This window comes from Erythrolamprus reginae, chromosome 8 (assembly GCF_031021105.1).
Source record: "Erythrolamprus reginae isolate rEryReg1 chromosome 8, rEryReg1.hap1, whole genome shotgun sequence".
NCBI lineage: Eukaryota > Metazoa > Chordata > Lepidosauria > Squamata > Dipsadidae > Erythrolamprus > Erythrolamprus reginae.
The window spans coordinates 28,367,598-28,394,329 of NC_091957.1; the positions used below are offsets into that span (position 1 = coordinate 28,367,598).

At 47.3% G+C, this 26,732-nt stretch overlaps 2 protein-coding genes across 5 annotated transcripts in view; one reads left to right on the forward strand and one right to left on the reverse strand.

Moving 5' to 3' along the window:
* Positions 1 to 15,235, forward strand: part of MAD2L2 (mitotic arrest deficient 2 like 2) — a 36,783-nt gene extending 21,548 nt beyond the window's left edge. Inside the window, exons 7-9 of the mRNA XM_070759510.1 lie at positions 2,073 to 2,146; positions 12,643 to 12,735; positions 14,640 to 15,235. Coding sequence (XP_070615611.1) covers positions 2,073 to 2,146; positions 12,643 to 12,735; positions 14,640 to 14,681 — 209 coding nt within the window. The 3' untranslated portion in view covers positions 14,682 to 15,235. The remainder of the gene's footprint in view (positions 1 to 2,072; positions 2,147 to 12,642; positions 12,736 to 14,639) is intronic.
* LOC139171348 (F-box only protein 6-like) lies at positions 15,222 to 26,593 on the reverse strand. 4 transcript variants are annotated; one of them, XR_011559735.1, is made up of 6 exons: positions 25,130 to 26,547; positions 24,280 to 24,406; positions 23,028 to 23,123; positions 19,174 to 19,354; positions 17,684 to 17,819; positions 15,222 to 15,563 (listed from the first exon to the last, which is right to left on the reverse strand). XR_011559735.1 is itself a non-coding variant. In XM_070759506.1 (6 exons), the coding sequence occupies exons 2-6, from the start codon at positions 25,377 to 25,379 to the stop codon at positions 15,417 to 15,419; spliced, it is 756 nt and encodes a 251-aa protein (XP_070615607.1). In that variant the 5' UTR covers positions 25,380 to 25,390; positions 26,576 to 26,593; the 3' UTR covers positions 15,222 to 15,416. The 4 variants fall into 4 exon arrangements, 3 of the variants coding, with proteins under 3 accessions (XP_070615607.1, XP_070615606.1, XP_070615605.1); XM_070759506.1 differs by lacking the exon at positions 19,174 to 19,354 and adding an exon at positions 26,576 to 26,593 and having other exon boundaries at positions 25,130 to 25,390; XM_070759505.1 differs by lacking the exon at positions 19,174 to 19,354 and having other exon boundaries at positions 25,130 to 25,390; positions 26,333 to 26,542.
* Between the last annotated feature and the right edge of the window lie 139 nt (positions 26,594 to 26,732).

Here is a 26,732-nt window from a genome sequence, read left to right on the forward strand (position 1 = left end):
CGGGCCGGCCTCCCCCGCCCGCCTCTGCTGCAGCCACCGCCGCCTCCCCGACTGCCACAAAAGGGCCCCGCCCGCCCCGCCCCAAAGTTTACCTTGCGGCGGGATTCAAAGTGCTGGGGTGGGGGGGTGTCACTTCGCCGCTCGTGTCCTGGCTAAACCGGGCGGCAGGAGACAGGCTTTGAGTTTTTAGCTGCGGGGAGAGAAGTAGGACTTTCCTAACTCCCTCCCCCCGCAGCCAAAACTCAAAGCCTGTCTCTTTTTTTTCTTGCGGCGAGCCCTAGCCGTTCCTCTCTCGACCGCAGCCGAGCTTCCCTCGGCCCCCTTTGGCCCCGTCGCCTCCTCCCCGCCTGCCTTTCCTCGCCAAGCGCACGAAAAAAAAGAGAGAAGGCTTCTACCAGAAGCCGGGGACGGCGGGCAGGGGCATGAAGGATCTCTTGCGGGGGAAAAGCCGCTAGCCAGCTTTCGGAGCTCCTCCGCCATCACCCGGCTTCTGGTAGAAGCCTTCTCTCTTTTTTTTCGTGCGCTTGGCGAGGAAAGGCAGGCGGGGAGGAGGCGACGGGGCCAAAGGGGGCCGAGGGAAGCTCGGCTGCGGTCGAGAGAGAAACGGCTTGGGCTCGCCGCAAGAAAAAAAAGAGACAGGCTTTTAGTTTTGGCTGCGGGGGGAGGGAATCCCGCCGCAAGGTAAGCTTCGGGGCGGGGCGGGCGGGGCCCTTTTGTGCCAGTCGGGGAGGCGGTGGCGGCTGCAGCAGAGGCGGGCGGGGGAGGCCGGCCCGCCGGAGGGGCGATGCGGGCGGCGGAGACAGGCGAGGTCCCGGCCGCCCCCCGCCCACTTGGCCCCAGACCGGTGCAGCAGGAAAGGGACGGAGAAGGCTCACTGGCAGCCCTTGCCCATCGCCGCGCCTTCGCTTCCCCCCCTCCCCCGCTGGATCCGGCCAGTGAGGCAGACCGGCTCCGAGGCGAGCGGCCGGAGCTGCGCCCTCCTTCGCCCGCCAGGTGAGGCGAAGGCGAGGGGCGCGCGGCTGCAGCGAGGAGCCGAAGATCCGGGCGGGGAAGACCCAGGGAAGGTTCCTTCGTCCGCCTAGCAGCTGATCTGCTCGGCAGCGCAGCACCAGCGAGGAGCCGAAGATCTTCGGCTCCTCGCTGCTGCTGCGCTGCCGAGCAGATCAGCTGCTAGGCGGCCGCTCGAGAGCAAGAGGGGGAGAGATAGAGAAAGAGAGAGAAGGAAAGAAAGATGAGAGAGGGAGGAAGACAGTGTGAGAGAGGAAGAAGCAACATAGAGAAAGAGGGGGAAGACCCAGGGAAGCCTCTGCCCGGCGGGGAAACTCCACCATCTACGCATGCGTGGAAGGGCACGCATGCGCAGATGGTGGAGTTTACTTCCGGGTGGAAAACTAGCGAAATAGCCCTTTCGCGATCCTTGAGGACGCGAAACTCGAGGGTTCACTGTACTTGTACCTAGTAGTTATATTGTATTAGATGGTGATTATTTACAATATAAATGTAAATTCCTTTTTTCTTCTTCTACTTTTTTTTCTTTTTTTATCTTATTTTAGTCATAATTTTAAAATTTTTATATATGTTCTTAAATACTTTAGATGTGCTTTTACATATTACCTTATAATTGATATTTTCAAGTATTTTATAGACGGTGTTAAACAATGATAAGATCTTTTTTTAAACTTTTTTTTAAATACAAAGATGACTTCTACTCTGAGCGGAGTGACTGTAGCTCCACAAAGTGTTACATGTTATGTATGTCATGTCTGTCTATGCAATTTAATAAAAATATTTAAAAAAAGAAAAAAAAAGAGAAGAAGCCTGCAAGCCAGGAAGAGCTGGTTAGATTAACACCTTGTTAGGGCTGGGGGAAAAAAGCTTCAGGAAAACTAGATTCGGAGTATAAGATGTACCCAAATTTTCAGCCTCTTTTAGGGGAGGGAAAGTGTGTTTTATACTCTGAAAAATACAGTAAGTTAAGGACTAGTGTATTTAATCCCAGGTGGTAACTCTGAATCTGGCCTCTTTTATTTAAAATCTGTGCCTCTCTCTTTCTCTACCTCGTTTTGTTGCAGGTTGTTCCTTCACCATCCTGGTGCACACCCGTGAAGCTGCCACGCGCAACATGGAGAAAATTCAAGTGATCAAGGTAAGGAATCGCACAAGACCCACAGTTGTGCTTCACACACTCTGCGTCAGAACCGCCCCCCCCCAACAGATATGTTTGATTTTTAAAAACAACCACCAGCACTGTTTGAAAGCATGAAATGCCACCTCGAATATCTCTTCCCAGATTCTATTTTTGCATTTGGGTTCAATAAAAAATTGCCCCCCCCCCAGCCACCGGAACCCCAACAAACAGAGATGTTCTTCTCTGCTCACCCAATATGGCTGATTTTTAAAAGCAGCTAGCACTATTTTTAAGTATGAAATCCCACCCCAAATTTCATGCCAGAGTCTGTCTTTGCTTTCTGGTTCAGTAATATTTTTGGCCTCTTAACCACCAACGCCCCTCAGCTTGGCATTAGGAATTTTCTTCCCAAGGCACTAGATATGGTTGATTTTTAAGAACTATTTCTGAATTAGCTTTGAGAATCCTCAACTTCCCTTCCCTTCCCTTTGTTGATATGCTCATCCATACCGTAACGGAGCCTGACCCCGACGTCGCTTCCCTGAAATCAGCCATACATTTGGGGAAAAACAAGACTGACATCAGTGGGGGATATTTTTTTTAAATATATATATCTGATTTTAGCTTTAACATTTGCCCAGGTTCAGCTGGTGCACCAGTTGCGGCCCTATTTGGACAGGGAGTCTCTACTCACAGTCACTCACGTGCTTATCACCTCAAGATTCGACTACTGCAATGGGGCTACCTTTGAAGAGTGTTCGGAAACTACAAATTGTGTAAAATGCAGTTGCGTGAGCGGTCATGGGCCTTCCTAGGCATGCCCATGTTTCTCCAACACTTCGCGGCTTGCATTGGCTGCCGATTGGTTTCCCGACAGAATTGAAAGTGTTGGTACCCTACATGGCATCGGACCAGATTACTTGCGGGATCACCTTCTGCTGTATGAGTCCCAGTGACTGGAGTCGGCCTTCTCCAGGTCCCGTCAACTACACAATGTTACTTAGTGGGGCCTAGGGGCAGAGCCTTCTCTGTGGGGGCTCCGATCCTCTGGAATCAGCTTCTCCCAGAGATTCGCACTGCCCCCACCCTCCCTGCCTTTTGCAAGAGTCTTAGGACTCCTCTGTGCTGCTAGGCTTGGGGCGATTAGACTCTAGTCCTCTGGCCGATTAATGTCAAGTATGTTTGTTGACTGATGGTGGCACCCACATCACCAGCGGGTTGCTACCGGTCAGTGAAGGCCTGCCATCTTCGGTGCTACCGGAGCACACCCCATGCCCGTCGGTGCAAGATTTGGCTTCTGCACATGCGCAGCAAGTGAAATCTTGCGTGAAGACGCTCGCATGAGCGAGATTTTGGTGATTTCTGAACATGAGAAGCAAAAAAATCTGCAAAAGTCACCAAAATCTCACTTGCGTGAGCGTCTTCACACAAAATTTCTGTGCATGTGCAGAAGCCAAATTTCGTACAGGGACGTGTGTGCGTGTGTCGGGGCACGCAGCTGCGCATGCCTCCCAAAAATCTCTACCGGAAATAGCACCTTCTATTCTAATAGCAGGTTATCACTGCTACCGTTTTCACTGGGTTCTCCTCTTCCTCCTCAGCCACCTCCAGACCTGGGGGCTGTGGATTCTCCATCTGAGGGCTGATGGACGACCCAGGCTCTGTCTGTCTCTGCCAGCTCCATTCCCTCTTCCACCTCGGAGCTCTCAGGTTGCCCTGGTGCTGACCCTCACTCCCACGCCTTGTCTTCCTCCTCTGAGTCAGCTACTGGAGGGGCTTGGGCAATAGTTTGTGTTGTGAGTGGTCCACGTGCGGTTCAGCTGGTTGTGGATTTTGAGGACCAGGGGACAGAGGAGTACTGGCATTGCAGGGCCATGTTCTTGCCCTCTGAGTCTGAGAGTGAGGGAGAGTTAGGGACTGAGGAATCAGCAGAGGCTGTTAGCACCCCCAGTTATGGTGGTGGTGTCTGAGTCCGAGGACGATGGAGACTTTAAGGGCTCTCTCTTAGATGAGAAGGCCAGAAGGATTAGAGCCAGGCATGAATATCTTATCAGAGCTGCATTTGCAGAAACTAGCCAGGCCAAGCAGCAAATCAGCCCAACCAGCCAGCCACAGACCAGTAGATATGAAGTTGAAGTCTTCAATGAAACATAGCAGCAGTAGGAAGTCTTGGAAAAATATATTTGCTTCTTATTTACACTACTACTGTATACTATCTATCAGTGTTCCCTCTAACGTGAGTTGTGCGCTATAGCGCAGGATATTTGAGATATCTGCCCACGAGTTTCCAATTCCAGCACGGAGGTCTGACCTCTGCGCTGGAATTGGCAATTAGAATAAAGTGACCAGATGTTGATCATTTGTCCTGACTCCAAAATGTGGCGTGACTTTAAAACTGGCTGGATTGGATTTCCACCTTCGAGAGAAACAGAAAATCCCAGCCGCTTCATTTCCCCCCTCCCTCCGACTCCAAAATGCCGCGTGACTTTAAAACTGACTGGATTAGATTTCCACCCTCAAGAGAAAGAGAAAAAACTCCAGCCGGTTAAACACCCCCCCCCCTCCAAAATGCTGCCTGACTTTAAAACTGGATTGGATTTCCACCTTGGGGAAGGAGCGGGGAAGAAAGAAGGAGAGAAAAGTATGGCTTTTTCTAATTGAATATTGTATTTTTTTTAAATTCTAATTGAAGGCATTTTTAACTGCTTCTAAATGATGTTGGTTTTGCTTTTGCAAAAAAAAAAAAATCAAAACAACCTCCTTAGGTGCAAGTCAGCTGAAAGTCCTAGAGAGACTAATAATTCATTAACAATCAAGGCATGTCAAACTGATCTGTGTTTACTGAACTAGATACTGGATATTGGATACTAGATGTAGAAGTTGTTTATGGTTTTTCCCAGTTTCTGGAAGTATTGTCTACAAGGTGGGAAGATGTTCCTCTAAAGCAGTGTTTTTCAACCGGTGTGCCGCGGCACAGTAGTGTGCCGCGAGACATGGTCAGGTGTGCCGTGAGGCAGTCCGCCCCCCCCCCGCAATTGCCCCCCCCGCCGCCGCTATTGGCACCCTCCCGCGGGAGGCCGGCAAAGGTTGCTTTGAAAGTCGGCCCCCTCGCGCCCATGGCTTCTCGTCGCTTCCCCGAAAGCACCCCAAAATACCCCCGCGTGCACCCTTTTTCACGGCTGCGCGCTCCTCATCTCCCTGCCAGCCCGCGGGGGGGGGGGGCGGGGAGGCGCCGGCAGCAGAAGGGAAGGGAGCCGCGGCCGCCCCTGCCCCCCCACGGTGCCTCCGGCCCCCTCGGCCTTTCGGCGCTGCCCCCCGCCCGCCCCCTCTCCTCCTCCGCTGTCTCCTGCCTTTCGGCGTGGCTCCTCCTGCACCCGGAACGCAGGAGACAAAAAATGGTTTTGGAAATGGTTCCAGTGTGTATACACACACACACATAAGGGGGGGGAGAGAGACAGGGATGGAAAAAGAGGAGAAGTGAGAGGGAAAAGGAATGAGGGGAAAAAGGGAGGAAGAGAGAGAAATGACAAACATGAGAGAGAAAAGGGGGAAAGACAGGAGAAGTACCCAGAAATGAGATATAAATTTGAGTAGGGATGATTGATGATTGACTGTATTTATAAGGGGATGTTACATGGGATTGTATATACGAGGTGGTTATGTATGTATGTATGTATGTATGTATGTATGTATGTATGTATGTATTGATTTGATTTGATTTGATTTGATTTGATTTGATTTGTGTCATTTTGGTTGGTGGTGTGCCCCAGGATTTTGTAAATGTAAAAAATGTGCCGCGGCTCAAAAAAGGTTGAAAATCACTGCTCTAAAGAGATGTCTTTGTGGCTTGTACAGATATTTTAAAATGTGAAACATTTTGTAACAACCAAGATGGAAGGGACCTTGGAGGTCTTCTAGTCCAACCCCCTGCTTACACAGAAAACCCTACAGACAAGTGGGTATCCAACATCTTCTTTAAAACTTCCAGTGTTTGAGCATTCACAACTTCTAGAGGCAAGTAGTTCCATGGATTAATTGTTCTCACATTCACTTCTTGCTTCTAAGTTGCTTCTCTCCTTGATTAGTTTCTACCCACTGTTTCTTGTCCTTCAGGTGCTCTGGAGAATAACTTGACTCCCCCTTCTTTATGACAGCCTCTTATTTACATTGTAAATAAGCTGTCTCAGACAGTTCTCTTAAAACAGAACTTGAAGTGCCTGAAAAGTAATTGAGCTTGGAAATATTGAATGAAATTATAGAAAAGTAAATATGGAAATATATTAATTGATGCATTGTGTTCAGATAGATTTTCATAGTATTATTAGGTTATTATAATACTATGATAAATATTCAAGAAATGAAGATTTTAAAGCATGGATTTATTAATAGTTGTGTTTTTAGTTTTGCTGGTTGTTTTAGTTTTAATAGTAATAAATTTTGGTTTTGTTTTATTATTAATGTCTTTTAATAAAAAAGAAGGGATTTTTTTCTTATTTATTTATTTATTTTTCTTATTTATTTATTTATTTCTACTTCTGTGCCGCCCAGTCCCGAAGGGACTGCTGCTCAGACACTATACTTTTCTGCCCACACCGGGAAAAAATTAGAGGGAACACTGATATCTATACTATACATACATCACACTAGTATCTCACTAGTATCTCACTACAACTATCTCAGTTATAATAACTCACAGGAACCAACAGATCAATACAGCAACTTCAGAGCACACTTTACACAGATCAGGATCATAGAACAGAGGGAGAGAACGAACAGAGAGCTCTTGCATAGTTAAATACTATTTACATAATTACTAGTGTTAAATATATGCTGAGGTAAATGTAAATGGTTGAAATGGTTGCTGCGTTCTGATTGGCTAAGAGTTTGACAGCCGGATTTTAGCAGGAAAAATAAAGTATAAAAGTAGCGCACTGGCACTGTTTAGTCCAGTCGCGTTCTTACTTGAAGTCACTTGCAAAAAGAGCTGTGCTGCCTTTGCCAATAAAAAGAGCTTAAAGAACCGACTGTCTCAGTATTTTTCACTGGCGATGAGGAACGGCGACCCCACGTTTTTGGAAGAATGGACAACCTCCCCGTCGGCCGAGCTCCTGATCCTTTCGACCTGGAGAAGTCGACCTGGACGACTACCTCGCAAAATTCAAAATCTTCCTAGAAGCTGCGGGGCTCGGAGGTGCTGACAGCACCAGAACTAGAGCCATATTTCTAAACTACTGCAGCTCCGAAATATACGCCTTAGCCCAGATGCTGACTGATCCACTGCCGGCAAACTCCATTTCCTGGGATGTCCTGACTGAAAAACTCGCCTCCCACTTCAAGCCGACCAAGCCAGCCATCGTCTATCGGCACCAGTTCTCTCGAATGAGCCAGATCGATGGAGAATTGATCAACAAATACGCGACCCGCCTTCGAACCGTCATGTCAAAATGCAAGTTTGACAACCCTGAGGCACAACTAATTGATGCCTTGATCTTCGGCATGAAGAATGCCACGGTGAGGAACAAGCTCCTCACAGAAGATGAACCGTCCCTTCAAACTGTCATAAAGACAGCTCAAACAGTTGAAGTTGCTGAAACATCAGCGGCGGAGCTCAAACAGAAGACAAGCGGGAGGTAGTTTCAACCAGACCTAATCCTCCTAGGTCTACCCCCATGGAATGGGAACCACCAAAGGGTCCGTGGTCCAGAATCCACATAGACTTTGCAGGCCCCATTGGGGCGCAGTCTTTTTTAGTAGTGGTAGATGCGTACTCAAATTGGGTAGAAATCATTGCCATGGGAAACACCACTACTAAGGCCCTGCGCTGTTTATTTGCCACACATGGTTACCCTGATGTACTTGTGTCAGATAATGGTCCCCAATGAACTGCTAGACAAATGGAGATATTCCTAGATAATTTAGGAATTAGACATGCCCTTATCTCGCCTTTTTCCCCTTGGACTAACGGGTTGGCTGAAAGATACGTAAGGGTAGCCAAAGAGGCCCTTAAAAGGTCAGCACCAGGGGAGGTGCAAGAACGCTTAGACCAGTTCCTATTAGCCCAGCATATCACCCCTAATGCTAAGACACAAAAAAGCCCTGCTGAACTGTTAATGGGGAGAAAATTAAGGTCCCAAATTGGTATTGTAAACATGAAAAAGTTGTTGTAAATCAGTGATTTTCAACCTTTTTTGAGCGGTGGCACATTTTTTACATTTACGAAACCCTGGGGCACATGGAGTGGGGGGGGGAAGTTTGGACAAAAAAATTCTCTCTCTCTCTCTTCCTCCACCCCCTTCGCTCTATTTCGTTCTCCCTCCCTCTTTCTCTCCCTTCCTTCCTCTCTTTTTTGCTCTCTTTCTCTCTCTCTCCCTACGTCCCTCTATGTTTTTCTCTCTCTCTCCTTCCCTCTCTCTCTTTCTCTCTCTCTCTTGCTTTATTTCTCCCTCTCTTTCTCTCTCTCTCTCTCTTGCTTTCTTTCTCTTGTTCTCTTTCTCTCTTGCTTGCTTTCTCTCTTCTCTTTCTCTCTCTCGCTCTTTCTCTCTCTTGCTTTCTTTCTCTCTTGCTTTCTCTTTCTCTTGTTCTCTTTCTCTCTCTCTTGCTCTTTCTCCCTCTTTCTTTCTTTCTCTCTTGCTTTCTTTCTCTCTTGTTCTCTTTCTCGCTCGCTCTTTCTCTCCCTTGCTTTCTCTCTCTCTCTCTCTTGCTTTCTTTCTCTCTTGCTTTCTCTCTCTCTTGCTTGCTTTTTCTCTTGCTTTTTCTCTCTCTTGCTTTCTTTCTCTCTGAGCTTCGCGGCACACCTGACCATGTCTCGCGGCACACTGGTTGAAAAACACTGTTGTAAATCCTCAAAGAACATTATGTATTGATCAAGCTGTATTTGTCAAGAATTTCAATGGTGGGCTTAACTGGCTTAAGGGAATTGTAATTCAACAAACCGCGCCAAAAACTTACTATGTGCATCTGGACGATGGTCGTGTGTGGAAAAGACACATCGACCACTTATGGAGGCGGCAAGAACCTGCAGCGTTACAACACCCTCCAGGCTAACCTGAACTCTAATCTGGACTATTCAACTTCACTCTCCGCAGAGGGTTCCAACGAAAGCCCGATCGACATTGAAGTCTACTCACCGAGACCGCAGCACTCCTCCAGCAATGCAGGGGCTTCATCCCAGGAGGTCAGCGATGTGTCCACAGACTCAACACTGTGGGCCGATTTGCAACCAAGGCCCTGGACTTACAGTGGAGATGTGAACGAGCCGACCTCTTCGACCGACTGCCAGGACTTAACTGAGCTGCGCAGGTCTGAAAGAGTTACCCGCAGACCAAGCCGATTGGAGGACTTTGTCACATGGCTTACTATGTGACCTTTCTCTGAACTAAGAAGGGAGGGGTGTTAAATATATGCTGAGGTAAATGTAAATAGTTGAAATGGTTGCTGCGTTCTGATTGGCTAAGAGTTTGACAGCCGGATTTTAGCAGGAAAAATAAAGTATAAAAGGAGCGCGCTGGCACTGTTTAGTCCAGTCGCGTTCTTACTTGAAGTCACTTGCAAAAAGAGCTGTGCTGCATTTGCCAATAAAAAGAGCTTAAAGAACCGATTGTCTCAGTATTTTCCAACTAGGTTGCTGCATGCTCAACTGCCTCAAAATGACTCAGCATTCTCAACAGAGGCCTAACTTCTGCATTAAAATATTATCTCAGGATTTTTAATTCCTGATATATTTCTCTAGAAGGGAGTCTAGACATTGATTAGATCTATGGGACATTTTGCCACACCTTGTCAATATATATAGGACAGGCTGATGGGAGAAGAGGTGTAGCAAGCAATGTTCATCATGAAGACGGTGACTCGAGAGACTGCTTCTGATTCCATGGATTTCGATCCCTGCTTTTACAGAAGCTGGTACAGCCCTGAACAGTGAGTGAAGTGAAAAAAAATACCAGAGACGCCTCATTAGGGAAGATTTATGCATCTAGCTGACTTGCATCCTGGACTGTTATCTGTGCTCCTTAGACATACAAACATAAGAAGAGCCATACTGAATCGGGCCAAAGCCCACCGAGTCCAGCATTCTGTGTCACACAGTGGCCCACCAATTGTACATGGGGCAGCAAGAGAGGGCAAAACCCTCCTTTTCTATTGACCCCCCAACAAATGGTACCCAAGGGAATCCTACCTGCGTTAACCAACATAGAGGCGGCACTTGGACATCTGTTTCAATAACCACCGATACACTTGGCAGCCATGAATCTGTCTAATCCTTCCTTGAAGCTATCCAGGCTGGCAGCTGTCACAGCCTCTTCTGGAAGTGAATTCCATCAACCAAGGACCCTCTGGGTGAAGGAATATTTCCCTTTATTTGTCCTCACTGTTAGTACAGGGTACATGATTGTTAGGGATTGCCATTGTAAACTGCATATTGTACACTTGTACCAAACTTGTACTTAAAGGGTTAATGTGCACTCAAAGGGTTAATTTGTACTTGAAGAGTTAATATTCAAGGCTGTTTCGTCACTTCCTCATTGAAGCTATGGAAGCTCATTATTTTGCTCAGTTATTTCCTTTACTTTTGCCTGAGAGATGGGGGAGTCGTGTTTAAGCTTTGTGCTTGTATAAGCTTTGTGCTTTTATCTATATTGTATTTTAGCTTCGTGCTTATTATCTATATTGTATTTTAGCTTTGTGCTTTTATCTATATTGTATTTTAGCTTCATGTTTATTATCTGTATTGTATTTTAGCTTCATGCTTATTATCTATATTGTGTTTTGTTTTGTGCTAATCTTGTAATTGCTCAGTGTATATTATTCTGTATTTGCTTCATGCTTATTCTGGATTGTTTATATTTTGTTTATATGTAAACAATACTTATTTAACTAAGTCTGTGTCTTAGCTTTATCACACATCAATGCTCTGTTAAAATTCTCTGCTTGGTGTTGTCGAAGGTTTCATAGCCTAGCTAACTGGGACAAGCCAACACTCACTTTCTTACCTATGAGCTTTAGAGAGTGCACCCTCATCCTAGTATTGTGTGATAGAGAAAAGAATTTTTCTCTATCCACCTTTTCTATCCCATGCATGATTTTATATACTTTGATCAAGTCACCTCCTAAATGCCGTCTTTCAAGGCTGAAGAGACCAAGGCTCCATTTCCTTGATCATTCTTGTTGCCCTTTTTTGCACTTTTCCCAGTTCCATTATATCCTTCTTGAGGTGCGGTGACCAGAACTGTACACAGTATTCCAAATGTGGTCTCACCATCGACGGAACGCTGTCAGCTTGAAATTTATTTATTTATTTATTTATTTATTTTTTGATTTGATTTGATTTGATTTGATTTGATTTGATTTGATTTGTATGCCGCCCCTCTCCGCAAACTCGGGGTGGCTAACAACAATAAAAAGGCAACATAAACAAATCTAATATTAAAAAATCTAACCCCAGTTTAAGAGATCAGTCATACATACAGTCATACCATACATAAATTTTATAAGCCATGGGGAAGGGAATATTTCAATTCCCCCATTCCTGACGACAGAGGTGGGTTTTTAAGAGCTTACGAAAGGCAAGGAGGGTGGGGGCAACTCTGATATCTAGGGGGAGTTGGTTCCATAGGGTCGGGGCCACCACAGAGAAGGCTCTCCCCCTGGGTCCGGCCAAACAACATTGTTTAGTCGATGGGACCCGGAGAAGGCCAACTCTGTGGGACCTAACTGGTCGCTGGGATTCGTGCGGCAGAAGGAGGTCCCAGAGATATTCTGGTCGGATGCCATGAAGGGCTTTATAGGTAATAACCAACACTTTGAATTGTGACCGGAAACCGATCGGTAACCAGTGCAGACTGCGGAGTGTTGGAGTAACGGGCATATTTAGGAAAGCCCATGATAGCTCTCACACCTGCATTCTGCACGATCTGGAGTTTCCAAACACTTTTCAGAGGTAGCCCCATGTAGAGAGCATTACAGTAGTCGAGCCTCGAGGTGATGAGGGCATGAGTGACTGTGAGCAGTGACTCCCGGTCCAAATAGGGCCGCAACTGGTGCACCAGGTGAACCTGGGCAAACGTCCCCCTCGCCACAGCTGAAAGATGTTACTCGTAATGTGAGCTGTGGATCGAGGAGGACGCCCAAGTTGCGGACCCTCTCTGAGGGGGTTAATGATTCCCCCCCCCCAGGGTAATGGACGGACAGATGGAATTGTCCTTGGGAGGCAAAACCCACAGCCACTCCGTCTTATCAGGGTTGAGTTTGAGTCTGTTGACACCGATCCAGACCCCAACAGCCTCCAGACACCGGCACATCACTTCCACTGCTTCACTGACTGGACAAGGGGTGGAGATGTAAAGCTGGCTATCAAATGCCTTAGAATTCATTTATTTCTTGCTGGACTTGGTGTAAATAATAATAAATTTTGCCTCGATCAATGTTTCAAGCATGTGTGAGTTTGCTTTCTAATAATTGATCCGGCCAGACAGAACAGTTTGCATGAAGATGCTGTTATGTTTCCCATCCTGTAGGACTTCCCCTGGATTCTGGCCGATGAACAGGACATCCACATGAATGACCCACGGCTGATCCCCCTGAAGACGATGACCTCGGACCTCTTGAGGGTGAGCAGATCCACCTTCTGCACCCACCCAGCTTGGAGGAGGACAAATCGGTTGGAACTTCCTTTTATACCCCAAAATGTCACACCTGATTGGCCCTCTGAAGTCATGTGACCCTAATCCTAGGGCCGTGATGGCGAACCTGTGGCATGCAGAGCCACATCGGAAGGCATGCGAGACATTGGCCTATGTCAACTCCAAGCGTGCATGAGCGCATTAGCCAACTGATTTTTGGCCTTGGGGAAGGGTTTTTTTGCCCCCCCTGGAGGCTTCAGGGAAGCTTCCTGAAGCCCCAGATGTGAAAAACAGCACAACAGGCAAAACGGAAGTTCAGAAAAACGGACTTCCGGTTTGTCCTTAGTGCTGTTTTTCGCACTCAGGGGCTTCAGGAAGCTTCCCTCTAGGGTCCAGATTGCAACAAACAGCACAATGAGCAAACCAGAAGTCAATTTTTCTGAACTTCTGGTTTGCACCTTTGTCTGCTTTTTTCACCGTCCCAGGCTTCAGTGAGGCCTGTGCACATGCGCAGGGATTGGTGGGATTGTGCACATGCACAGGGATTGGGGGGATTGTGCACATGCGCAAGGGAAGCATGATAGAGTGCGCATACAGGGGGGAGGGAATGGGTGTATGCACATGGAGGCATGCTAACACATGCACACACCTCTTTTGGTATGCGAACTAAAAAAGGTTTGCCATAGCAGTAGAGCCACAGTGGCGCAGTGCAGTACTGCAGGCTACTTTTGCTGATTGCCGGCTACCTGCAATTTGGCAGTTCAAATCCCACCAGGCTCAGGGTTGACTCAGCCTTCCATCCTTCCAAGGTGGATAAAATAAGGACTCAAATTGCTGGGGGCAATATGCTGACACTGTAAACCGCTTAGAGAGGGCTGTAAAAGCACTATGAAGCGGTATATAAATCTAATTGCTACTGCTATTGCAGGGGGTTGGGCATCCCGGGGTACGCAAAGTTGGCTCTTCTATGATGCGTGGACTTCAACTCCCAGAATTCTTGAACCTACCATGCTAGCTCCGGAATTCTGGGAGTCAAAGTTCATGTCATAGAAGAGCCAACTTTGCCTATCCCTGGTCTATACCTATGGGCCTGCAGTTCTTCTGTGGACCACCAGAGGGTGCCTGAATTTTACAGTCATTTATTTAATTTATATTCTGCCCATGTTGGAAGCTACAAACCCTCCTAGCGGGGGTGGGGGTAGGGTATTTGACTATGGGCTGCCTCTTCCTGCAAAACGGAAGCCCCCCCCCCCCAAACAGTCCCTTTTTGTTGCACTTGTACATCAAACAGGGTGTCCAGCAAACCTGGAAAACAGAAATATCAGGGAATTATCAGGGAATTAGTGAGAAAATGGAATAAATCAGGAAAAAAACCCAAACTGTATTAAAATGTGTAAAAATCAGGGGCAAATCATGTTAAAAAACAACAACGGGTTCCACTGCCTGGCAGAGTCAAGCAAAAATGAGCATAACCGTGGCAACAATTTGCTTCCTCAGCTGCTAATATTTCTCCATGGCTTAGCCGTTTGGTGTGACATCATCTACGCTTTAACTAGATCGCAAGATACAGGGAAATGTCAGGGAAATATTAGGGAATTTCAAAATGCTTTCCCCCCGGACACCTTGTCATAGCGGCGTTCAATAAGTTGGTTTGCTGACTTTTTTGGAATCACGCAACCCAAACCCCAAGACCAGGACATGGCAGCTCTTTTGTGCACTGACCCCCCCGCTTCTATTCTCCTTAGCGCTTAGGGTGTTTTATACAGAGCTGCAGAGGAGGAGCCCCGTTTGGTCTGTCCTCTGGTGTCCCCAAATCCTGCTTGTCCACCAAGGCCCCCGTATTGTAGCGCTTGATAAATGCAAGATTTCCGGTTTGAACCCTGTGCTTTCAGATGCAGCTGTACGTCGAGGAGCGAGCGCAGAAAGGGACTTGAACCCGGACCTTCTCAACCATTTGAGAAGCTGCGACCCAGGCGATGCGTGACCAAGCTGCACCCCTTCTCCAGCCAACGACATCAATGCTCGGATGGTTAACACATGTGTCTGAGTCCCTTTGGGTGATGGTGTTTTTAAAAAGTGCTCTTAAACCCCGCCAGGTTGTTCTTACTTCCTTCAGCCCGATTCAGAGAGTCGGGGTAATTTTCAAGTTGCTAGACATGAGGAAGGACGGGGCATTAGCAGAACTGTGCCTAGAAAGTGGTAAATGTTTCATTTGCTGTGAAAACACTCTTCCGTCTTGTTTTAAGTCTATGTTTTATCATCGTCTTTCGAGGTGCTAATGTAGAATAATGTGACAACTAATTCACTGTAAATAAACTTTAAAATGTTGCATCTGTGGGCACCACGCCAATTTTAGTGGCCCCACTGCTAAACCCAGAAGAAGACAGTTTGATTTGAAACATTTTTATGAAATGCCACCATTATACAACTTTTGCAGACGTAGCGAAGTTGCGGAAGAAACAAGGAGAAATATATCTTTGTCAATAAATATCTACTGGTTTATTTTTCTTGGAACGAGAGAAATAGCAAGGTGGATATGTATATAGGGCACTTTGGGGTGACATCGCTTCCACACCGTTAAGTTCAAGGGTTAAAAGGACCTCCCCCAGAGGCATTTACTGGGCACAATGGGAGTTGTAGTCCTGTTCCAAGCAAAGCGGCCATCTCCATCAATCTGCCACTTGGGGGCCCAGGGTGAGGCTGCTGTCTGTCACTCGGACACCGTACCAACCTGCCCAGAATTGCATATCCTGGCCTCCGTGGATAAATAAGATGTGGCGGACACCAGCGGGATAGTTGTGAAAAGTGTGTGACACCTGAGCAAAAGAAAGAAGGCGAGAGGCAGGTGAATTACAGAGAGGATGTTAAAAATTGGCAGCTCCAAATCCGGTGGGGTTCTTAAAAGCACAATGTTGTGAGTTGTTACTCCTGCCAAGCGACCTTATCAGCGGAACAGTATCCGAAATAAGATCAGTATTTGGCTTGTGACGTCGGTAACATGCAAGTTTAGTGATAAATAATTTTTTTAAAAAACCTGTGGAGTTGCTGGGTGTTCTCTTGAGCTTGGTGGCTTTTTTCGCAGGCGTTTCCTGATCCAACTACTATATTTTTCAGAGTATAAGACACACCTTTTTCCTCCCTAAAAGAGGCTGAAAATTCAGGTGTGTCTTATCCTCTAGCTTTTTTTTGAAGCTTCCCCCCCCAGCCCTAACTAGGTGCTAATGATCTTCCCAGCTCTTACCTTGCAGGTTCTTTCATTGTTACTCTTTGAAAGAAGTTTTCCAAGGCCTAAGTCTTTGCAGGGTTTTTTTCATTGCTCTAACTTGCTCCAATTGTTTCTTTCCAGCCCTAACCAGGTGCTAACGATGTTCCCAGCTCTTACCAGCTTGCAAGCACTTTCATTGTTACTCTCTGTCAAGAATATTTTCCAGATCGTTTTTGTAGGTTTTTTATTACTCTACTTGCTCTGAATGTTTCTTTCTAGCCCTAACCAGGTGCCTACAATGTTCCCAGCTCTTACCAGGTTGCAAACTCTTTCATTATTACTCTTTGCAAAGAATGTTTTCCCAGCCCTAAGTCTTTGCTGTTTTCTTTTTCCATTCCTCTAACTTGCTCCAAATGTTTCTTTCCAGCCCTAACCAGGTGCTAATGATTTTCCCAACTCTTACTGGCTTGCAAGCTCTTATTACTCTCTCCGAATAAAGTTTTTTAAAAGTCCTACCAGGGGGTAAAATGATGTGCTGAAGCTGACCAGACTAAGGACACTAGCCAGATGAATACCTGGTAAGCAGATACTTTTTCCTATTTCCCTCTCCCGAAACTTATACTCTGGTGCGTCTTATACTCCAAAAATATGGTAGGTAACAGCATCAGACCTAGAAGGGATAATGAATGGAGAACATACCTTCCTCCAAGCACTGATGACGTTACCTAGTTGGGTCATGAAACGCCTGCAAGAAAACAACCAAGGCTCAGAGAGCACCAAGGAACCCATAGTAATCATCCTTCTACAAATGCCACTCCTGGCAGTGATAATATTACCTATCATATTTTTTTGGAGCACTTTAGTTTTTGGGGAGGAAAATAGGGAAAAGAATCTGCTTACCAGGTATTCATCTGGCTAATGTCTTTAGCCAGCACGTTATATTATCCCCTGGTTAGGGCTTAAAAAAACCTTTATTCGGAGAGAGTAACAATGAAAGAGTTTGCAAGCCAGTAAGGGCTGAGAACATCATTAGCACCTGGAAAGAAACATTCGGAGCAAGTAGAGCAATGGAAAAAACCCTGCAGACTTAGGGCTTGGAAAACATTCTTTGCAGAGGGTAACAATGAAAGAGCTTGCAAGCTGGTAAGAGCTGGGAACATCGATAGCACCTGGTTGGGCCTGGAAAGAAACTTACTCAGAGCAAGTTATAGCAATGAAAAAAAACCCTGGAAAGTCTTAGGGCTTTGAAAACATTCTTTGCAGAGAGTAACAATAAAAGAGCCTACAAGGTAAGAGCTGGGAAGATCGTTAGCAGCTAGTTACATTCAGAGTATAAGACGCAACCAAATTATCAGCCTCTTTTAGGGAGGAAAAAGGTGCGTCTTATACTCCCAAAATTATGGTAGTTGGGTCCTGAAACATCTGCAAGAAAACAACCAAGCTCAGAGAACACACCAACAACCTAACAGCCCTCTCCTTCCTCCGATAGCTTCCTCTGCAAACCCCGCTCCCTTCTAGCATTGATGGTGTCCCCTAGTTGGGTCATGAAACATCTGCCAGAGAGCATCAAGCATCTTTCATTTCAACCAGAGCTAGAAATATTCTCCTTTTATTGGCGAATTAAAAAAAACAAAACACAAATCCTTTGGCCCCTTGACCGATGATGCCACCAGCTGAATCTTTGGAGGTTGGTGGGGGGAAGCGCGCCGCGATCCAACCCACTCCTCTTACCTTGCGCCATTCTGCATCGCTCCACTGTTCGATCACAACCGGTTCCGGCAGAAACTCTTGGAGAACGATGTAATCCTTGGACAGGAGTCTCACGCAGAGCTCGTACTGGCAGCTGCAGTCAAAACGTGCGGCATACCTGGGGGGGGGGGCAGACGGAGTGGGTGGGTGTCGAAGGAGAGAATGCCAGCTTTTTTTTAAAAAAGTCAATAAAAACATGCAAGTGGGGGGGGGTTTCCTCAACTTATGACTGTGGTCGAATCCAAAATTTCCATCGCTAAGTGAGACAGTTGTTCAACCCAACCAGCAGGATCTGGAAGGAAGGCATTCTCCCTCTCCTGCCTTCTTGAAAATCTTGTACCCCCAGCCCAATATGAGCTTCCCCCCCCAACCCTTGTATCCTTTCGTAAGGGTCTCAAGATGTGCCTTAACCAGTTGGCTTTGGGTCCCCAGTGGGGGGAATCAGTACAATCAGTGGCCATCTCCATCAATGATTAAAAAAACAGATTCCACCTACCTCCACTCTGCCGCACTCCCTGTTGGCCTTTAATTAATTTATTTTCCCCCAATATATATATATATACACACACACACACACACACAGTACAGTACAGTATATATAAATGAAGAGGCAGTAGCCATCATGATCTCTGGAACGTTTAAAATTTATTTAAAACTACTCAAAAAATACTAACCTTTCGTCAGTCCTCTGCTGACTTTCATCAGAGTGTAAAATCCCCATTGAAGAAAGGCTTGCTTTTATGTAATGCTGCTCAATTTAGTTGGCAAGAGTCCTTGGAGAGGGGTGGTATATAAACCCAATCAATCAACCAATATCATCCATCCATCTATCTTCAATGGGGATTTTACAATTGAAATAGTTTGGCCCCATATGATGACCCCTCTCATTAAGTGAGTCACTGCGGTTGTTAAGTGAATCCAGCCTCCTGATTGAGTTTGCTTGTTAGAAGGTGGCAAAAGGTGACCGTGAGTCCCCTGTGGACACTGCGACTCATAAATAGGAGCAAGTTAACAAGTGTTTGAATTTGGATCATGTGACCGCCGGGACAGTGGTTAAGTGTGAAAAACAGTTGTAAGTTGCTTTTTTTTCTTTGAATGATCACTAAATTAATAGCTGTAAGTCGGGAACTATGTTCTATCTGTGTGAAAGCAAGGAGAATAAGGGTACCATAATACAGATGGTCCTTAACTTAGAACTGTTATTATTGTTGTTGTTATTATATTATTATTATTATTAATTGCATTTATATGCCATTCAAATCCAAACGGACTCTGAGCCGCTAACAACCGTTACAAATACAATACAAGTAAAAAAGCAGTAAAAAACATCAATAAAATCACATATAGTGGTACCTCTACCTAAGAACGCCTCTACTTACGAACTTTTCTAGATAAGAACTGGGTGTTCAAGATTTTTTTGCCTCTTCTCAAGAACCATTTTCCATTTACAAACTGGAGCCTCCAAAACTAACCGGAAAAGGCAGGGAGAAGCCTCCGTGGGGGCTCTCTAGGAATCTCCTGGGAGGAAACAGGGCCGGAATAAGTGGGGAGAAGCTTCCGTGGGGCCTCTCTAGGAATCTCCTGGGAGGAAACGGCTTCCACCCTCCCTGTGGTTTTCTCAATTGCACGCATTATTTGCTTTTATATTGATTCCTATGGGAAAAAATGATTCATCTTACAAACTTTTCTACTTAAGAACCTGGTCATGGAATGAATTAAGTTCGTAAGTAGAGGTACCCACTGTACGCATGTCATAAAAAAACCATTTGTACTAGCAATCAATCTTAATTCCAGGCCTGCCGGAAAAGCCAGGTTTTGACGGCTTTCTGGAAGACCGGTAGAGAGGAGATAATGATTCCACAGGGTCGGAGCCGCCAGAGAAGGTTCTTCCCCGAGGTCCTGCCAACTGACATTGTTTGGCGGATGGGACCTGGAGAAGGCCAACTCTGTGGCCCCTTACTGGCCGCAGCGAGGTATGAGGAAGAAGGTAGTTCTTTTAACGATGGTTCAAAGTTACCATGGCTCTGAAAAAAGCGACTTACGACCGTTTTTCACACAACCGTCCCCGTGGTCACATGATCAAAATCCGGATGCTTGATAAGAGGCTCGTATTAACATCGGGCTCTGTGTCTTGGGTGGGCAGTACTTGGGTAGTAAACAAAGCTCTCCTCATCCGGGATTTAATCCTGGATGAGGAGGCCGATCTGACATGTGTGACTGAAACCTGGCTGGGCCCCAAGGGAGGAGTTCCTCTCTCGGAATTATGCCCAGCCGTGTTTCAGATATGGCATCAGCCTCGACCCCAGGGAAGGGGGGGAGTGGCTATTATAGCCAGGGAGAATCTTCGCCTGCGTAGACTCATTGCCCCTGAGATTGCGGGTTGTGAGTCACTCCTTGTGAAGTTGGATTCAGGGGTTCAGGTGGGCTTGTTACTCACGTACCTGCCTCCCAGCTGCGTGTCAACAGCCCTGCCTGTGCTGCTTGAGGAGGTGGCCGGGTTGGCGGTGGAGTTCCCCGGACTTATTGTCCTGGGGGACTTCAATCTGCCATCACTCGGCGGTTCCTCTGGATTGGCACAGGAGTTCATGGCCACCATGACAGCCATGGACCTGATCCAAGTAGTTCAGGGTCTGACTCACGAGGGTGGACACACACCCGATATGATATTCCTCTCGGAGCAATTGAATAATGATCTGAGACTAAGGGGCTTAGAAGCATTGCCTTTGTCATGGTCAGACCATTTTCTACTGCGACTCGATTTCCTGGCTCCAATCCCGATTAGGAGGTTCCGCCCCAGACGCCTGATGGACCCTGACGGCTTTCAGAGGGCGCTTGGGGTTTTACCAGATTCACTTGTCCACAGCTCGGCAGAGTCTCTTGCTGAAGCCTGGAACAAGGCTGCAGCGGAGGCTCTTGACCGAATTGCGCCTTTGCGACCTCTCTGTGGCACTAGACCCCGTAGAGCTCCATGGTTCAACGAGGAGCTCTGGGAGTTGAAACGCCAGAAGAGACGTCTAGAGAAGTGATGGAGGAAGAGTAAGTCTGAATCCAACTGAACACTTGTAAGAGCTTTTATTAAGACCTACAAAGTGGCGCTCAAGGCTGCAAGATGTGCGTACCATGCCACCTTGATTGCATCAGCGGAATCCCGCCCGGCCGCTCTGTTTAGGGTGACCCGTTCCCTTCTAAATCGGGGGAGTTGGGGAGCCCTTACAGGGTAGTGACGAGGAATTTAACTCATTTTTCGCTGATAAAGTCGCTCAGATCCGAGCTGCTCTCAGTATCGGCTGACAATGAGTCAGTCGAGGTGACTGGGGCTAAACGTCTTTGTCCATCAGTCTGGGAGGAGTTTGACTTGGTGACACCTGATGAAGTGGAAAGGCCATTGGAGCTGTGAGTTCCGCCACCTGTCTACCGAATCTGTGTCCCTCTTGGTTGGTTTCGGCCAGCCGAGGGGTGACACGGAGCTGGGCCCAGGAGACTGTCAACGCCTCCTTGGGGAGGGGGTCCTTTCCGGCCCTTTATAAGGAGGCACTTGTGCGCCCCCTCCTCAGGAAGCCTTCCCTGGACCCAGCCGTGTTTAATAACTACCATCCAGTCTCCAACCTTCCCTTTATGGGGAAGGTTGTTGAGAAGGTGGTGGCGCTCCAACTCCAGCGGTCCTTGGAAGAAGCCGATTATCTAGGTCCTCAACAGTCTGGATTCAGGCACGGCTACAGCACAGAAACTGCTTTGGTCGCATTGATGGATGATCTCTGGCAGGCCCAGGAGAGGGGCTTGTCCTCTGTGCTGGTGCTTCTTGACCTCTCAGCGGCTTTCGATACCATTGACCATGGTATCCTTCTGCGCCGGCTGGAGGGATTGGGAGTGGGAGGCACTGTTCTTCAGTGGTTCTCCTCCTACCTCTCCGGTCGGTCGCAGTCGGTGTTGGTGGGGGAGGGGTCAGAGGTCGACCTCTAGGTCTCTCCCTTGTGGGGTGCCTCAGGGGTCAGTCCTCTCCCCCCTGCTATTTAATATCTACATGAAACGGCTGGGTGAGATCATCCAAGGGCATAAGGTGAGGTATCATCAATACGCCGATGATACCCAGCTATACATCTCCACCCCATGTCCAGTCAACGAAGCAGTGGAAGTGATGTGCCGGTGCCTGGAGGCTGTTGGGGCCTGGATGGGTGTCAACAAATTCAAACTCAACCCAGACAAGACGGAGTGGCTGTGTGTCTTGCCTCCCAAGAAGGAAAATTCTATCTGTCCGTCCATTGCCCTGGGGGGAGGACTATTGACCCCCTCGGAGAGGGTCTGCAACTTGGGCATCCTCCTCGATCCACAGCTAACATTGGAACATCATCTTTCAGCTGTGGCGAGGAGGGTGTTTGCCCAGGTTCGCCTGATGCACCAGTTGTGGCCCTATTTGGACAGGGAGTCATTGCTCACAGTCACTCATGCCCTCATCACCTCGAGGTTCGATTACTGCAACACTCTCTACATGGGGCTACCTTTGAAAAGTGTTCGGAAACTTCAGATCGTGCAGAATGTGGCCGCGAGAGCCATCGTGGGGCTTCCTAGGTTCGCCCACGTTTCTGCAACACTCCGCGGCCTGCACTGGCTGCCGATCCAGTCACAATTCAAAGTGTTGGTAATGACCTTTAAAGCCCTACATGGCATTGGGCCAAAATATATCCAGAACCGCCTTCTACCGCACGAATCCCAGCGGCCGATAAGGTCCCACAGAGTTGGCTTCTCCGGGTCCCGTCGACCAATGTCGTTTGGTGGGCCCCAGCGGAAGAGACTTCTCTGTGGCGGCCCCGGCCCTCTGGAATCAACTCCCCCCAGAGATTAGAATGGCCCCACCCTCCTTGTCTTTCGCAAATTACTCAAGACCCACCTTTGTCTCCAGGCATGGGGGAGTTAGGATATTCCTTCCCCTAGGCCATTACAAGTTATGTATGGTATGTTTGTGTGTATGTTTGGTTTTTATAATAAGGGTTTTTAGTTGTTTTATTAAATTGGATTGTTACATGTTGTTTTTTATCATTGTTGTTAGCCGCCCCGAGTCTGCGGAGAGGGGCGGCATACAAATCCAATAAATAAATAAATAAATAAATGATTCATGTTAACGATGGTGGCAAGAAAAGCTGTAACGTGGTGGCAAAGCGCAAGCGTCTCGCTTAATGACAGAAATTCTGGCCTCCATCGGGGATGTAAGGTGAGAACTGCCTGTATTGTGCTTCCTGCTTTGAGGGAACCCTTTTTTTGGTGTTCCCGACAACCCCGCCTTGGCACTTGTGCCTCCCGTGCCCATCCACCTCTTCTCCCTACCACTCACCAGTCGGTCACCACAATATCAGGCCGGGCTTCATCCATCAACTGATCCCAGTAACCGTGATCCCGTAAGGTGATCATCTGCTTCTTCATGCATGACCTGGGAAGGGAGAGAAGAACCTCCAGTTGTCAAAACGGTGTGCACATGTGCACATACCCATAATTCATTGCCCTGCACATGCACATACACACTGCTGCCTCTCCGGACTTCTGGTAGGCCTGTTGGGCTGTTTTTTGCTCTCCCCAGGGTTCAGTAAAGCCTCCTGAAGGCGAAAAACAGCCCAATGGGCCAATCGGACGTTCCGGAACAAAAGGAAGTGGAGCTGCCCTACTACTTACAACCAGGCCTCACACAACTGGGCTGTTTCTTCTGCAGCCAGGAAGGTTTTTCCCAAGGCCACTGTAGCCGATAGCAGAGCTCTGGATTGAAAAGGAAAAGGAAAGCCTTGCGGGCTGCAGAAGAAACGGGCCGAGTTGTGTGAGGCCTGTTGCAACTATCTGAAGGGCAGCTCCGCTATCGGCTACAGAGGCCTTCAAGGAAAGTTTAGCAGGCTTCAGAAAAAATGGGCCGAGGTGTGAACAGCCCTGGCTGCCAATGTCCAAAGCCAAAGAAGTTCTGGGGGATGACACGCACAAGTGAACTTTCGTTGGGCCGAAAAAAAGGTTGAAAATCTGACTGGCCAGCACACGCATGGAACTGACACAGGGCAATACTTTGCATGCTTTGAAATATACCTCCACGTGCCACCTGTGGTGTGTGTGCCATAGGTTTGACATCACTGGCCTGGAGTCTCCCTGTGGTAAGATTGGTGTGTGTGTGTTTGTCAATAAATAAATAAAAAATAAAAATAAAAAATAAATTAAAAAGAAATAAAATACTACAGTAATAAAATAAAATAAATAAAATAAAAAATAAAATACTAAAAAATAAAATAAAAATACATAAAATAAAAAATAAAATAAATAAATAAAAATAAATAAAAATTAATAATAGTAATAATAATAATAATAATAATAATAATAATAATAATAATAATAATAATAAAAACTAAAGTAAACCAAACCAAAGGAAACCAAACACCTTTAGATGCTGGGGGTTTTGAAGTTTCCAAGCTGCTCGTGGGAAAAACTCAGTTGGAATTTCCCACCGCTGAAGGAGCCTGTTTAATAACGGCCAATCCGAATGTTAGAAATCCCGCAAAGAACCCCCTTTGCTGGCCCAAATCCAGCGCGTCTCAGGCCATCACGCTACTCACTCATAGGATGTCACAAAGTATTTCTGAATGTGCGGAAGAGGGAAATTTCTTCCATGATTTCCTGGAAGCTCCTCAATTTTCCAGCCGTCGCCTCCGCTGGATTCTTTCTCCCAGGCATCAAAACCTTCTGTGGTGGGAGAGAGAAGACACAAAAAAGAGGACGACACCGTAGGTTGGATGTTCGGTACTTTGGAAACATTTCAAGAGAGAGAGAAGGGATCTTCAGGAAAGTATGCCCTTAAAATAGGCTAATTTTTTTGGGAAGGAGAATTATGGAATTGATTGCATTGGATTATTTCAGGATTATTATTATTATTATTATTATAATTGCTTAGCCATGTTGGCAATTCGGTTTGGATCTCCCGGTGGTCTTCCATCCTGGCCTTGATTTGCTTTATCTAAGATCAGACCAGAGCTGGTCAGGAACTGCTGGGGAAACAACCAGTAGCGGGTTCCTATGGATGAGGACGCCGCAGTGGTTGTAAAAGTTGAGCTGCGTGCACAGCTTTGCATCTCCGGCGTGTGCTGGCGTTCCAGCGAGATTTTGCTTCTGTGCATGTGCAGGAAGAAAAACCTTGCAAGGGGACGAAAAACCTTGTGCGCGAGAGAGATTTTGGCAATTTTTTGCTTCGGGACATGTGGGGAAGCAAAAAACCCTGCCAAAATCTCATGCGCGTGCACGTCCCCTCATGAGATTTTGCATTCTGCACATGCACAGAAGCAAAATTTCACTAGGATGTGTGCGCATTACCGAAACCTGAAGTTGTGTGCCCAGCGCACTGGTAGTGATGATAATGGCAACCTTTGCGTGGTCCTATTCCCCCTAAAAAGCCCAGGCCCCTTGACCCACCTTCTGCACAGGGGTTTTTGATCAGGTTCCTCTTCAGGCTGCAGAGGAAATAGAAATCCCGCCAGTCCGGGATGGGACTGTCCAGAGGCTCCGGCCTGTAGCCCTGACGCTGGCATTTGAGCCTCCAGAGCGAAGGCAAGTCTACCAGCCCACGCCAAAGGGAGCAGACCAGCCGGCAGTGAAGCACCAGATCCCGGGCAGGCACCAGCACCAGCACTGCAATCAGGGCGTCCTCGGGGAGGGACTCCATACTCTTGCCATCTGTGAAGAGAAAAAAAGAGAGAGAAAAGGAGAGAAGAAAGAGTGAAAGAGAAAAGAAAGAGAGAGAGGGGGGAAAGGAAAGGGGAGGGAGGAGAGGAAAAAGAAAGTGGGGGAACGAAAGAGAGGAAACATGGGAGAGGGGAGAGGAGGAAGAAAAAAAGGGAGAGGAAAAGGAAAGGGGGAGACAAGAAAGAGATGAGGAGAGAGGAAATGGGAAACAAAAGAAATTGAGAGGGGAGAGGAGAAAGAGGAAATTGGAGAGGGTAAAGAAAAGGAAGGAAGGAAGGAAGGAGGAGAAATAGAGAGGAAATGGGAGAGGAGGAAGAAACAGAAAAAGGGAGTGTGAGAGAAAAACGGGAGAGGAAATGGGAGAGGAGAGGAGAGAAAGAGAAAACATGGAGAGAGGAGAAAGAAAAGAAAACAAAGAAATGGGAGGAGAGAGAAAGAGGAAAGGGAGAGATGAGAAAGAAAGATGGGGAGAGGGGGAATAGGAGAGGGGAAAGGAGAGAGAGGAAACGGGAGAGAAGGAGAAAGAGAGTAGAGAAAAAGAGGAAATAGGAGAGGAGAAAAGAAAGGAAGAAAAAAGAAAGAAATGGAGGGAGAGAGAAAGAGATGAGAAAGAAAGAAAGATGGGGAGAGAGGAAACGGGAGAGGGGAAAGAAAGAGAAAGAGAGAAGGGGAGAGACAGGAAACAGAAGAGAGAGAGGAGAAAGAGAGAGGAGAGAAAAAGAGGAAACAGGAGAAAGGAAAGAAAGAAAGAAGGAGAAATGAAGGGAGAGAGAAAAAGGAAAGGGAGAGATGAGAAAGAGAGAGAGAGAGAGAGAGACAGGAGGGGGAGAGACAGGAAACAGGAGAGAGAGGAGAAAGAGAGAGAGAGAGACTCGTATTGGAGCTGTGTTGACTTTTGCAGAGATAGAACCTCCCTTGCCAGGGCTAGTCTACCTGAGCCCACGATTAAGCCCCCTCCAGTTCCAGGTAGTGACAACTAGGAGACCCGGAGCCGTGAGAGCAGGTGCAGGGCTTCCGTGGACCCCCTACCACCACAACCCTATAGCTCCCCGAGGGTGGAGGAGGGCCCCCCTCCCTCGCCCCCTGCAGCCCCGGGGCTCCTCCTCCTCCCTCTGGCCCCGACCCTCCACCCCGGAAACTGCGCCCGCCAGCCCGCCAGCTAGTTGGCACACTTGCCGGAAGCGCAGCAGCTGCTCCGCGCATGCACCGCAAAAACGAAAGCAAAAAGCAGCCAGGAATCCTCGCAGAGCTACTACAAGAGAAGAGGAGCTCGCCTCTTCACGGACTTCCGAGTTCGCTGGGCTAAGCTTTCTCTTCGCCTTTCGGAACCCCG

Bases quoted from the DNA above. Each gene is read 5' to 3' on its own strand.
- LOC139171348 (XM_070759504.1), bottom strand. From the start codon at position 25,787: ATGTTTTCTCTTTCTCTCCTCTCCTCTCCCATTTCCTCTCCCGTTTTT. The intron at 23,124-24,279 runs GTGAGTAGCGTG...CTCCCTTCCCAG, and splicing joins TACTTTGTGACATCCTATGA to GTCATGCATGAAGAAGCAGA. The intron at 15,564-17,683 runs GTAAGAGGAGTG...TCTTTTGCTCAG, and splicing joins GCGATGCAGAATGGCGCAAG to GTGTCACACACTTTTCACAA.